Here is a 13,204-nt window from a genome sequence, read left to right as displayed (position 1 = left end):
TTTGAAAACGCATTTTAAAGATCATGTCAAGTTTGGCCTAATGGTTATCGTACTTGCCTCATTGTCTTTAGGTTTTGGTTTCGATCTCAGTATTTTTTCTACTTACCAGAAGTGAACTGTTTAGAAAAAACAATATTCACATGCACATAAAAATGTAAAACTAATGTTATATTTATTGCTTACTAGCAGGGTGACTCCACGTTGCCCGGATTGAATGATGATCAACAACTGTTTCACACTCCCCTATTTTTATTGCCATCGAAGTCGGTGAACCTACTGTTGATTTTATAAAATTATTTTTATATATAATGACTTGCAATTATGTTTAAAATGCAAATGTCAAGTATCATGCTTCAACTGTGCTCAAAATATTACTGCTGGTACGGTAATAATCGCTTGAATTCAAGTTTAAAATGAAAAAGTCAAGAATCATTGTGAAATTGTGCTTTAAACAGAAACATTAATTACGAATGTGCCTCTGTTATATCAAAAAAACATACTGTTGATTTTATATGCTGAGCCTTTCGGCTTGTGTGGTATTAAAATTTATAGAATGTGATGTTAAGCTGTGTACGATGTAAACTTTGGTCAATATCGCCTGTTTTTTTTTTTATTATTTCAATTATCGATACTTATCTAAAACATTTCGACATAAAACATACCTTAGAACACTGCCAGGCACATAAAGTGTCTTTGCGTGAAATTTCATAAAAATCGACCCAGCCGCTTTTTAGTCCATAGGGAACGAATTCACAGATACATAGCTATACAAAGTTCCATTTACATAATAGTAGAGTAGACAGATACCCGTCATGAAACGGGTATTCTACTACTGTAATATAAAATGGATGCTATTTTTATGAATCTATTTTCTGTATTCTGCGATTATTTCATAGTGATATCGCAAGAACCGAGTTGTAATTCCCAGAAATTCAGAAGAGATGCCTATTTTTGATAATAAATCAACAATAATTCGTTTATATCCACTAGTGAGGATTGAACTCAGTTTCTTGATTTTTTATTTTTTTATTTTTTAGAGAAAATGAAATTAAAACCGATTAGCGTTCAGTTCTTTATTCTGTCAAGGATAAAATAATACTCTTTAATATCATGACATCTAAAGAAAAATGCTAATTGAATTAGATTAAATTTAATATTTAACAACCAGATTTAGCGTGCAAGGAAATTGTTGGTTGTCAGGGGAGTTAACTCATTCACACTGAATGAATTAACTTCTCTCGTGATGGAGGATTGATATATAACAGAAATTAACTTGAAGAGATTCTTTTTTTTTTAATTAAAGTTGATCATCCTCAAAGAATTCATTCAGATTAGGATTTTCTTTGTGAAAATTAGATCGACGGCAGCAAATATTGGAAAAACGAGAGAATAAATAAAATTTCAGACAAAAGCAGCAGATAGACATAATCATGCCCTGATTTTCTTGATTACTTCAAGGGAAAATTAAAATTAAAGACTCGATTTTTTTTTTTTTTGGAGAAACCCAACTCCCCAAAAAGGAACATTCTGGGTTGCTACAAAAATAAATATTATTATAGTCTAGAAAGTTTTATCCAAAGATCCAGAAGGTAAAGCCTGGGAAAGGGATTTAGCTAGAGCTACACATGAGCACACATCAGACCGGCAGAGAACAAGGCCATGCTATCTACAGTGTGATTTTCGTATGAAGTAGTCACAATATGCCATTGTTCATTTGTTTTTAACTACTATAATGGTATAGCCACTATCTATAAAATATACATTTAAATAATTCAACTGGACATTTTTGATAGAGAAAAATCGATGTCAAGAAAAATTCAAGCGATTCTACAACAAATAAATCACGGCATCCACGATGGAATCGAAAGATGAATTGTGTGTTTCCCTTGCCAACGGCTATTTATTGTTTTAATCTTCTAAGAAGAAAATAAAATGATACGCTGGGCAATTATTTCTGAATCTGTAATTTTCAAATCATTATGATTTCACTGATATGATTCGTATTATTTGGTTTCTTCAAACTACTGTTTTCGACTAGATGCACTAAAGGAATGCTGATGGAAACTATCATGAAAAGGCAAATGACTTTCTTGGGACATATTTACCGTCAAAGATGCATAGATCATCTGGTATTGACTGGTAGAATGCCAGGATCGAAAAAGCAAGGTCGATCAAGACGCTCTTTGATGGACAACTTGATCGATTGGACGGCATTATTGTCAAAAGTTTAGCTGTTTCGAACTATGGATAGCCACCCGCATTGGAGAGGCATAATCACTAACGCTGTTAAACAACAGGGCCGCTAATGATTATGACTGATCTCATCTTGAGTGTTCACAACGTTTTAGCCGATGTAACCTCCGACTTTTATCAGATGCATTTTCTCAAACTCGGGAATCTTTCTGTTAAACTCCTGAATCTGTACAGAATTTCGAATGGAACCCTTTACTACTTACGAGGGGAAGTAGAATGTTCTTGTTCTATCAGCCATGATTGAATAGATGTTCTAAGTAATTCACAATTGTATTTTGAGTGTATTGACTACACTGAGATTTGAACCTTCAACGTCTTGAAGAGTATCATTTACGACTGAATTTTACCATGCACCTTATCCAAATAATACGAATTATTAATCATTTCAAAAAATTCAGAAACATATTTAATTGTTTTGTTTTTTATCTTTTTGTTTTTCAATTTAGGGAGGCTCAAATCAACAGACTGGTACAACTACAGTTGACATCCATATTCTGGATGTCGACGACAATGCGCCACGCTTCACGCGCTTGTTTACTGCTAGCATTCCAGAAAATGCCGAAGTCGGGTCGTTTGTTCTTCAACTTTCCACAAAAGACCCAGATATTGGAAAAAATGCAGCTGTCACTTATGAACTCTTAAAGAACCCTTCCAATAAATTTGCTCTGGATCCAACCAGCGGAAACATCACGGTTAACGAACCACTCGATCTCGAGACCCAACAATACTACCGATTGCCAGTCGCAGCTAAAGCTAGCTCGTATAATACACGGACAGATGTGACAATTGAAGTAACCGATGTCAACGACAATGCACCCGTATTCTCTCTGCCGGCATTCCTATTTGAGGTCTCTGAATTGCAGGTACCTCCTGTTAAAGTTGGTACGATTATGGCCTCCGACAATGATAAGACGTCTCCCAGCAACCAACTGTACTACTCGCTGAAGATGCCTTCGAAACTGTTCAACATCACAGACAAGACAGGCATCATCTATGCTATTCAGCAGCTCCACTATGACAATAGCAGCCTGTACAACCATCATGAGCTGGTCGTACAGGCTGTGGATTTGGGGGTGCCATCTCGTTCCTCTGAGGTTTTGGTTACTATCCAAGTTATAGATGCAAATGATAATCCCCCTCGCTTTGAAAAGAGATTCTATTTCTCAGCGGTGCCTTACAATGTTACGATTGGAGATAAAATACTTCAAGTGGTTGCAAGGTAAGTTTTTTTTTGTTTTTTTAATAAAAACCCCATCTCTGTTCATACTCACTAATTCTATATGATTATAACAGCGTCTACCTTTACTCCCTTCCCCTATTGTTTTCTTGATATCAAATGCATATCTCCATATATGGACGTACGTATTGAACACATACTCTATAATCTCCCTTGGTAAACCCCTTAACCACTTCACATTTACTCCTGATCTAAAATGGAACACATGCATCAAATCTGTTGCCAGGGACGCTAGGAAAATGGTGGAATGCTTCTACCGCTCCAGAGGATATCTCACTATTGATGCAATTCTCTATCTGTATAAAGCCAAGTACGTCCAAAGATGGAGTACTGCTGCCACATCTGGGCAGGAGCTGCTAAAAACAGCCTATCCTGCCTTGACAGAGTACAAAATAGACTTCGTGGTTTAGTGGGGGATGCCCTTTTCTCTTCCCTGCAACCTCTCTCCCACAGGAGAGACGTTGCGAGCCTGTCTTTGTTTTATCGTTATTTCCATGGCAGGTGCTCGTCTGAGCTCCAATCTCTCGTCCCCTCTCGCCAATCTTTCACGAGAAACACCCGTTTGGCTGAAACTACTGTCAATAATTTTCCCCACTCTTTATCTGTGCCTAAATCCAAACGTAGCTTCCATTAGCAGAGCTTCTTTCTTAGAACTGCACGCCAGTGGAATTCTCTGCCCCTTGCCTGTTTCCCAACTGACTACAACTTGTACGTCTTCAAGTCCAACATAAACAAACTCCTGACAAACCCCCCTTAAGTAGGACACTCTATCAAAACCCCTAATACTAATGATTACTACAATACTATCTCATTGATTACTGTACACGCAATAACCCTTATCCCTGAATGGCCTTCGGGCCTTGATAAGTGGTGACCCCCATGTAAAAAAAAAACAAAAAAAAACATACTAATATCTACTATGATATCCGCAATTTTCATACTATATCTCATTAATTACTGTACTTCCCCTATCTACCTTCCCCAACAATTTCAAGGTATTACACTCTTTCTCTCGCACCAAATTATTCGCTCCTAATGTATTTATCACTAGACGTCACATCTCTAATATGTTATCTAGCACCTTCTCTCCTCTTCTGATGAGAAGCATTAGGCTTTGAAATGACGGTATAAAGAGCATACTGTAATCCCCCCTATTGAATCAACGATTAAATTTATATGCAGTAGTATATATTTTTATATTCTCGATCTTTTATTCTGTATCATTTTATATTATATTTAAAAATAAATATTTTAATAAGATATTTAAATATTAAATAAAAATAATAAAATACGCTCCATCAAAAAAGACGAAAATAAAAGGGAGGTAAGTTCTTCGCCGCTTAGAAAAGCGAAAATTAAAAATAAGCAACTATTAAAAAAATGTGCTTATATATCCGTAAAAAATAACAGATCTTATATAATCGTTTCGTGAAACACGTTGTGAGTAATACTATGTGCTAATTGTGAAAGATTTTTTTAGGAAGTGTTCACTGATTTTTGGAACTGTAGATACGGGAGGAAAAAAATCAAGATTACTTTATGTAGATGAGTCTTATATTTAATATATTCCCTATTCGCCTCTTTCAATCACCTTTTATGTAATTCTCTCTTCACTGTCAACTGTTACTTCATGTTCAGTAGTGATCCGACAAATGGAAAGACGCATATACACATATCTAGTAATTAGGCTTAGTGCATTGGTTGAGACAAATGCAGAAAAGTACACAGAAAATATCTTCGTTTTCTATATATAGATTAGCAAGGGACGCCCGAACTGGCCCAGTTGTAAAAGACACTTAAATATATTTAAATCATACAGATTTCGTACTTTTGTATTACAGAGAAAATTCTGTTTTGAATATATATATATATATATATATATTACTGATTTCAAATTTTTTTTTTTTTATATAAAAAATTCTTTTGGTGCCATTCAGCTAGAATCGAAACTAAAACATTTAGCGCTATAGCCGCATTCATATACGGCATAATCACGTTGACACACCGGTTCCCGTCAGATCACCGAAGTTAAGCAACGTTGAGCCTGGTCATTACTAAAATGGGTGACCAATTTGGGAAGTCCAGATGCTGTATGTAAGAGGACGTTGACACCTCCCTGCAAAAAGTTGCAAAAACCTAATTTCATCTCCTCTAACGGGGATATACATGCGACTGGGGACTTTCACACTCCCATGAAACTTCCTCCTTCGGAGGAAGCCGGTTAAACTGCTCACACAAAAAATCGCCGCATTCCCTACCGTTTGAGCTATCGATAGATAAGAAAGATGTAAAATTAAACCTCTTCAAGCAAAAAAAGAAAACTCTAAAATTATTCCTTTTCAAGCAAAAGGAATGTGTCAGTAAGTTGAGATGAACACTTTGCATTTTAACTTGGCGACATATTTCTGTTCGCTTTATTCATCCATTCAAACAGATTTTACACGCTATAAATCATCTTTGGTGTATAATTATTTCCTCTTAATTTCAGTCTTATGTGATCAGTTGTTTAAGAGCTTATATGCTAAATATTTTCACACATATATACATACATCTGTTTTATTTATATAGATAGTTTACAATAGAAAACTACTCGGTTCGACCTGAATGGATATTCTGCTGAATTAATCGAGTAAAATGCTGGAAGAAACGAACCTAAAGCACAAATCATTTCAAAGTTGTTGATAAAAATCAAATAGAAGCAAAGAAATCGTATTATTTCAACATAACTTAATTTATGATGTTAGCTTAAAACGTAAAGAAATGTTGATTATTTTTCCATGCCTCAAGCGACGTGTAATCATTTCATGAAGTGATGAAACCATTGGTTGATTTAAGAGTTTCAGCTTCTCCTTCTTTCAGTCGAAAGTTTTCTCATAACTCAATGAGCATTTTGTGTGTTAATTATGAGAGAAACGAATTTTCATTAGAATTCAATAATACTTTATTATTGCTTCGATGCGAAAATCATTTCAAATATTCTGTTCAATTCTCTTTGTACAATTTAATAACAGTTTTTAAATACAATTTTAGAAAAACAAATCCGTACAAAGTCTAACTTTTCCAGAGCAGTAAACAGTTGGTAAGACAATAGGAATCGCCTGCATTTTCTGATGAGATTAAAGCAAAGAACTTTCAGATTTTCAAAAATATTAGATTGCTGTATATTAAGATGGTAGTCCTAGTCGCAAGAAAAATGGTGGAAAAGATTGGATTTTTTTATTAGATATAATTTATCTGAGTCTAAGATAGCAGAATCTCATTATCAGGAAAAGAATTAATCCAAGAATTTTCTTTGCAATTCCTGGTTAAATCTATTAGCTATGTTTAAAGTTCTACTTGAAATTCTGTTGAAAATCAGAATTTTTGGATACGAAATAGGAGACATTGTTTTACGAATGTGAATATAACTTTTTTTTAACAATCCGATTTTAATTGTTACCATGCACACAAGTTATTTTCTCCAGATTTCCGTTGATTTGTATTATTTTTAAGTGTTCTAGATGGCATAGCATGGCTACTAAACGTCGCATTTGAAAATTTCAATATTTCCGATTTGTATTAAATTTGATCCGGAGTCATTAGGCACTAATAAAACAAGATTCCCTGGTTTCGAATTCCTTAAGAAGTTTAAGGTTTTAGCTTAAATCTTAGAAATTTGATAGAATCGAAATCACGTGATTTTGATCTAAACTGGATAAGGAATTCTCAATTAAGACTCAGTACCATATACATCTTCATAATGGCAAACAAACGTAGTACAAAATTGTAAAGGTGTGAAAATTTTCTTTTATTAATCTGTTGCTTCACAAAAGAAAAAAATTATCACATGCGGCAAAAATTTCGCACATAAACCCAGACACGATCCTAAACAAGTCCATCAGTTCAAACCCAAACACCTCCATCGATTCAACACGACTCTATCCGAACACTTCTGACGATTCGACGTGACACGATCCCGAACACCTCCGACGATTCGACGCGACACGATCCCGAACACCTCCGACGATTCGACGCGACACGATCCCGAACACCTCCGACGATTCGACGCGACACGATCCCGAACACCTCCGACGATTCGACGCGACACGATCCCGAACACCTCCGACGATTCGACGCGACACGATCCTGAACACCTCCGACGATTCGACGCGACTCGATCCCGAACACCTCCGACGATTCGACGCGACACGATCCCGAACACCTCCGACGATTCGACGCGACACGATCCCGAACACCTCCGACGATTCGACGCGACACGATCCCGAACACCTCCGACGATTCGACGCGACACGATCCCGAACACCTCCGACGATTCGACGCGACACGATCCCGAACACCTCCGACGATTCGACGCGACACGATCCCGAACACCTCCGACGATTCGGCGCGACACGATCCCGAACACCTCCGACGATTCGGCGCGACACGATCCCGAACACCTCCGACGATTCGACGCGACACGATCCCGAACACCTCCGACGATTCGACGCGACACGATCCCGAACACCTCCGACGATTCGACGCGACACGTTACCAAAGTAAAATTCGGCAGTTACTAAATGACTCTGGTTCTGGTTTTTTTAGCCCTTGGACGAACTGATTTTCACCATAGGTACGCCCGATAAAGCTATTGACATACAATTCTTGAGCGCGTCCACACATACTCATCACATATATAATTGGGTGTTTTTGATGGAAAACATAGTTTTATGAGTTTATGAAAAGGATTGAACAATCATATTATCCTACTCCTACTTATTTTCTCTCTTTAGCATGCACTTCTTTCTCTGCGTAGTTACTCAGCATCGAACATTGCCACCAATCAGCCATCTATAATCTCCCAACTTTTGGCTAATCAGTAGCACCTTAACTCTATCCTCCTTTTTACCTGCCCCATCTGTCCTTTCTGTGAACACTATATCTAACTTTGTCTATATCTAGTTGATCTGTTGAATATTTTTTTTTTACAAAGTTTCATAAATGAAACGAAATATCGAACTCGAATCAGCATGAACTGTATTAACACTTTTGTTGAAAAGTTATTTTATAGTAATAAAAAAATAAACGATTACACTCCTTTTTAGCCTTATGCCAAACTAAGTAAGGAATTATAAAAAGAAAACTCATTAATTTCGTTTTAAAATTATCTGCTGAATAATTGACATATTTCTAAAAAAAAAAAAAAAAAAAAAAAAAAAATGGAAGAGGAGAAATACATTTTTGAAAACAAATCTTCTGGGTGTCAAAAATGTCTGTAATGTGATTACTTTCACGAGCAGCTTTTTCATTCGTTCATTCCACGAGGTAGCAACCAATCAACGAAGAAGAGAGCAACATCTAAATGTCGTCCGCTTTGCTAAGATGCGAAATAGCGCCATAAATTCCCGCACATAAAACTAATCAAATGATAAAGATCTTTTTTTTTCCGTTTTTCTCCCTGCAAATTGCAAATTAAATCAAATGTTTAAGCATTTTTTGTTTTTGATTTCTTTTCTTTTTTTTTTTTTTTGTTATTTATTTCGCTTTTGCTGTCCTTATGTTCCTCATTATAAATTCAAACTGAAATATATCATTTCAGATTTTATTCAGTTTTTTTTCTCATAATTTTCCTTTTTTTTTAATTTTTTAAACATTTTTCAAGTAAAAATGAAATTAATTTATTTAAATTGTTTCCCTTTCAGAGATGAAAAGGATTATGGTATGAATGCCAGAGTGGAATACGTTGTTGTCGCGGGAAATGGAACCAACTATTTCCATATTAATAAAGCTAATGGTAAGCATATATATAAAGTAAATGAGAAAAATACAATTTCACTAATATATATATTAAGCTTAAAAAGTATTAATACGACATTAAAAAGTTACTCCTAAGAACTGTTCTGTAATGTGTCAACATATAAAATTATATCAGAATAAAAAAGCAGTTGGTCTAAGGTGAATGACGAAACTGACTTTTAGTGCGATAATGGGATTATTATGAATATATACAAACATGAGGAATAAAGGTGTGTGTATGTGTATATATATTTCTAGGAGAAGCAAATCTCTGATTTAAAAAACCATCGAGCGGGAGACCAGTACCCATATTAAGCTGGTCTGCAGTTTAACTTGTTGCTGGCTATCTTGCTCTTGCTTGTTGCTGGATCTCAACATTTTGAACCGAGAGATAAACTTAGCTGTCGTACAAAGCTAAGACTCTGTAACATCTTTGTCTATTAAAATGGTCTCGTGGCGATGGAAGTCATTTTGGGGCTCATGGACTTTAAGTGCCTGAGAGAGTGGCACTCGTCTGACAAGACGTTACAATCATCATATATAAGCCGAATTACCGGTGGAAATTTCCCAATTTCTGAAGCAGATATAGCTATATAACAGTGAAAAGTAAGAAAACGTAAATTAAATTGTAAAATAGAAAATATTTATCATCAATTGTTTACCATGTAGCTGTTTAAGACAGCTGTTTACTTCGTGGCTTTCCAGTGGAAAATATCACTTCCCCAATAACAAAATGTAAACGCAATCAAGTTTGTATTGTACCAATATATAAATTAAAAAAATATAAAATGTATGTATAACAAATAAATAATACTAATTATAAGTATAAAATACTCTTAAGAACTGTTGTGTGATATGTTAGTTAACATTATTATACAGGAGTAAAAACGCAAAAGAAAAATAGCTTAAGTATCTTCAGTACCAGCTCTCTCTCTCACACACACACACACACACACATACACACATATATATATAGAAAGAGAGAGAGATATGTACCAACTTATACGTGTGTGTGTGTGTGTGTGTGTGTGTGGAGTGTGGTTTTAGATTAAAGTGACTTTTAAAATATCTTGTCTTCTTGCAGGTACGATTCATGTGACCAACAGCCTGAGCCAAAGTATGGACAAAGAATTTGAGTTGAAGGTCCAAGCTATCGACAAGGGACAACCACCCCAATCTTCGGATGTTGCAACCGTACATCTCAAGATAACCGACATCAACAGATATGCACCCGGGTTCCGTCGAATTGTTTTCGACAAAGAAATTTCGGAAGGTCTTCCAGTGGGAAGCATATTTGATACTGTCCAGGCGGAAGACCATGATTACGGTCCGAATAGCGAAATCAGCTACTACATTACCGGGGGTGATCCGGACCACTTATTTGCCATACATGAACGGCATGGAAACCTTTCGGTAAACAAACCCCTGGACTATGAAAAGACCAAAACACACCGGATTAACATCACTGCCAGGGATCATGGACTTTTTTATAAGGAAACCTCAGTTATATTTACCATCATTGTAACTGATATCAATGACAATCCACCGGTTTTTGAAAAGGATGAGTTTGATGTCAACATACCTGAGAATTCTCCAATTGGCACGTCGATTTTTAAATTAAATGCGACAGATGCTGATTCCGGGAGCTACGGTTATATCGAATATCGAATTGTGGGTGATGTTCTCGCGAAAACAAAGTTTCTTTTGGACAGTCGGACCCTAACTATAAATACCAGTTCCCGACTAGACTTTGAACTCAAGCAGACTTACAGCTTACATCTCTTAGCCAAAAATCCTGGCTCTTATTTGCAAAACACTGCCGTGGTTAATGTCCACCTAACCAGTGTCAATGAGTTCTACCCAGTGTTTTTGAAGAACGAATATAATTTCAGTATCAGCGAATCGGTGAAGAAGGGTACCACTGTAGGTTCAGTACTTGCCACCGATCTTGATTCTGGAGTAGACGGTGTTGTTTATTATTTCCTGATGGGTTCCAGCAACTTGCGCGGCTTCAAGATAAACGCCCTGACTGGAGCAATTACAGTCTCCGGTCGGCCAGACTATGAGTTACATCCTCGGCTCACTTTGGATGTCATGGCTAAAAACTGGGGCAGTGTGAAGGGCGGTGATACTGACCAGTGTCGTGTTCACATCACAGTGACCGATGCCAATGACCCACCCGTGTTCACTAAGACGGTCTATAATGAGTCTGTCTCTGAGGGTGTGTCTACTGGTACACCAGTCATCCAAATAGCCGCCCATGACAATGATCTACGGCGCAAGGATCACCAATTCACCTACACCATCCTGGCTGGAAATATTGGAAATGCATTCCAGGTGGACAGTGTCTCCGGACAACTCTACACTCGTTCAAAACTGGACCGAGAAACCGTGGCGATATACAATCTTACTGTTGGTGCTGCAGATAAAGGCACACCACCGCAGACTGGTAAGTCAATCTATCTTTCATAATCTAATAGTTTTAAGTAAAAAAAAAACAAAAAATACGCAATTTCAATTGAATTGAATTTTTCTTTTACACTCCTAAACCTACACGAAATCCTGGACATTTGAACTTTTGATTTCATGTTTCTCAATTTCTTAGACTACCATTCTCACCTACAGTATTATTCTCATAACGTTTCGGCCAAAATGTAACTTCCGGTCTTCTTTAGGTGTATCTTGTTAAACTCCAGAATGCAATGTATTTTGAACGGAACCTTTTATTTAATCCACGGGGATAGCATGCTCTCATTCCATCAGCCATGGCCGGGTGGAAGTTCTAAGTAATTCACAATTGTATTTTTATTATCGCCTGTACTAAGGTTTGAACCTACAACCTCCAGAAAAATATAACTTACAACCGCATTTTATCAAGTACTTTATTGCAGACAATTCTAACATAAATTTTGGGAGCCTTAAACCTACTTTGGTCTTTTGATGAGCAATCTTACTATTATCACTATACATCATTATTTATTACAGATTTTATGTGCGTATTTTCAGATGTGATTTTACCTATTATTTATAGTTAATGGTTCCTATATCGTATTAAATTTTATACTAGATTTGCTTCAAACTACAATTGAACCATGATGCTTGACTTTTAAATTTGAAACTTTAATTGAAGCCATTATATAAAATAATTTCTCTACAGTGCAATGTAGACTACAATGTATTGTGGATTCAGTCACCGGAAAGACCTGTGAAGTTTCTACCTGGTACACCACAGTTAGTCCCTAACTAGAGCAGTCAATCAATCGAAATTATATTTTAAAAAAATAGGCAATTTCACCGATTTCGATGAACATAAAAAATATGGTGTGGAACATGCATTGATCCTCATTCAATCCCGGGCAATATCGGGTTTCCCTGCTAGTAGTTTATATAGAAGTTAGATCGAAATGTACAACACCTATGAACTGAAAATCTCATCTTTCATTCAGCAATGTATGGTGTGTAAGATTGGCCTAGTGGATGCCATAGCTGACTATGGCATTTTCTATGCAGAATTAAAATCCTTGAAATAGAAAAACTCAAACAGAAACCGCCGTCACGGGCGGCTAATCAATGCATAATTTTATATTCTAAATATAAAATACTTTGTTCTTATTAACGTAATTGAGCATTTTATTTCTAGATACATCTTATAAAGCTGAACGATTAATTGGATTTGGACTATGTTTTCTTTTCTCGTATTTGGATTCTTTAAACTACTGTTTTCTTCTTGAGTGTTATTTTCACAACGCTTCGATCGATGTAGCCTCCGACCTTCTTCAGATGTATATTGTCAAACTCGGGAATCTTTCAGTCGAATTTGGGAATTTTCCTGTCAAACTCAAGTCTTCATGGAATTTCGAATGGAACCCTGTTATTTAATCCACAGCGGTAGCATGCTGTCATTTTGTCAGCCATGACTGAGTAGAAATCATTTTATTT

General features: G+C 36.3%; 1 protein-coding gene and 1 pseudogene across 1 annotated transcript in view; both read left to right on the top strand.

Moving 5' to 3' along the window:
- The window catches only part of LOC145260380 (cadherin-related tumor suppressor-like), a 736,127-nt gene that overhangs the window by 703,095 nt on the left and 19,828 nt on the right, over window positions 1-13,204 (top strand). The window contains exons 12-14 of the mRNA XM_080118334.1: window positions 2,700-3,472; window positions 9,172-9,263; window positions 10,350-11,714. Of these exons, the coding sequence (XP_079974460.1) occupies window positions 2,700-3,472; window positions 9,172-9,263; window positions 10,350-11,714 (2,230 nt within the window). The remainder of the gene's footprint in view (window positions 1-2,699; window positions 3,473-9,171; window positions 9,264-10,349; window positions 11,715-13,204) is intronic.
- On the top strand, window positions 5,469-5,587 carry LOC145263850 (5S ribosomal RNA; annotated as a pseudogene).

Source organism: Euprymna scolopes, chromosome 3 (genome assembly GCF_053919585.1).
Source record: "Euprymna scolopes isolate OS-2025 chromosome 3, ASM5391958v1, whole genome shotgun sequence".
NCBI classification, from domain to species: domain Eukaryota; kingdom Metazoa; phylum Mollusca; class Cephalopoda; order Sepiida; family Sepiolidae; genus Euprymna; species Euprymna scolopes.
This window is presented reverse-complemented; position numbering and strand designations above follow the sequence as displayed.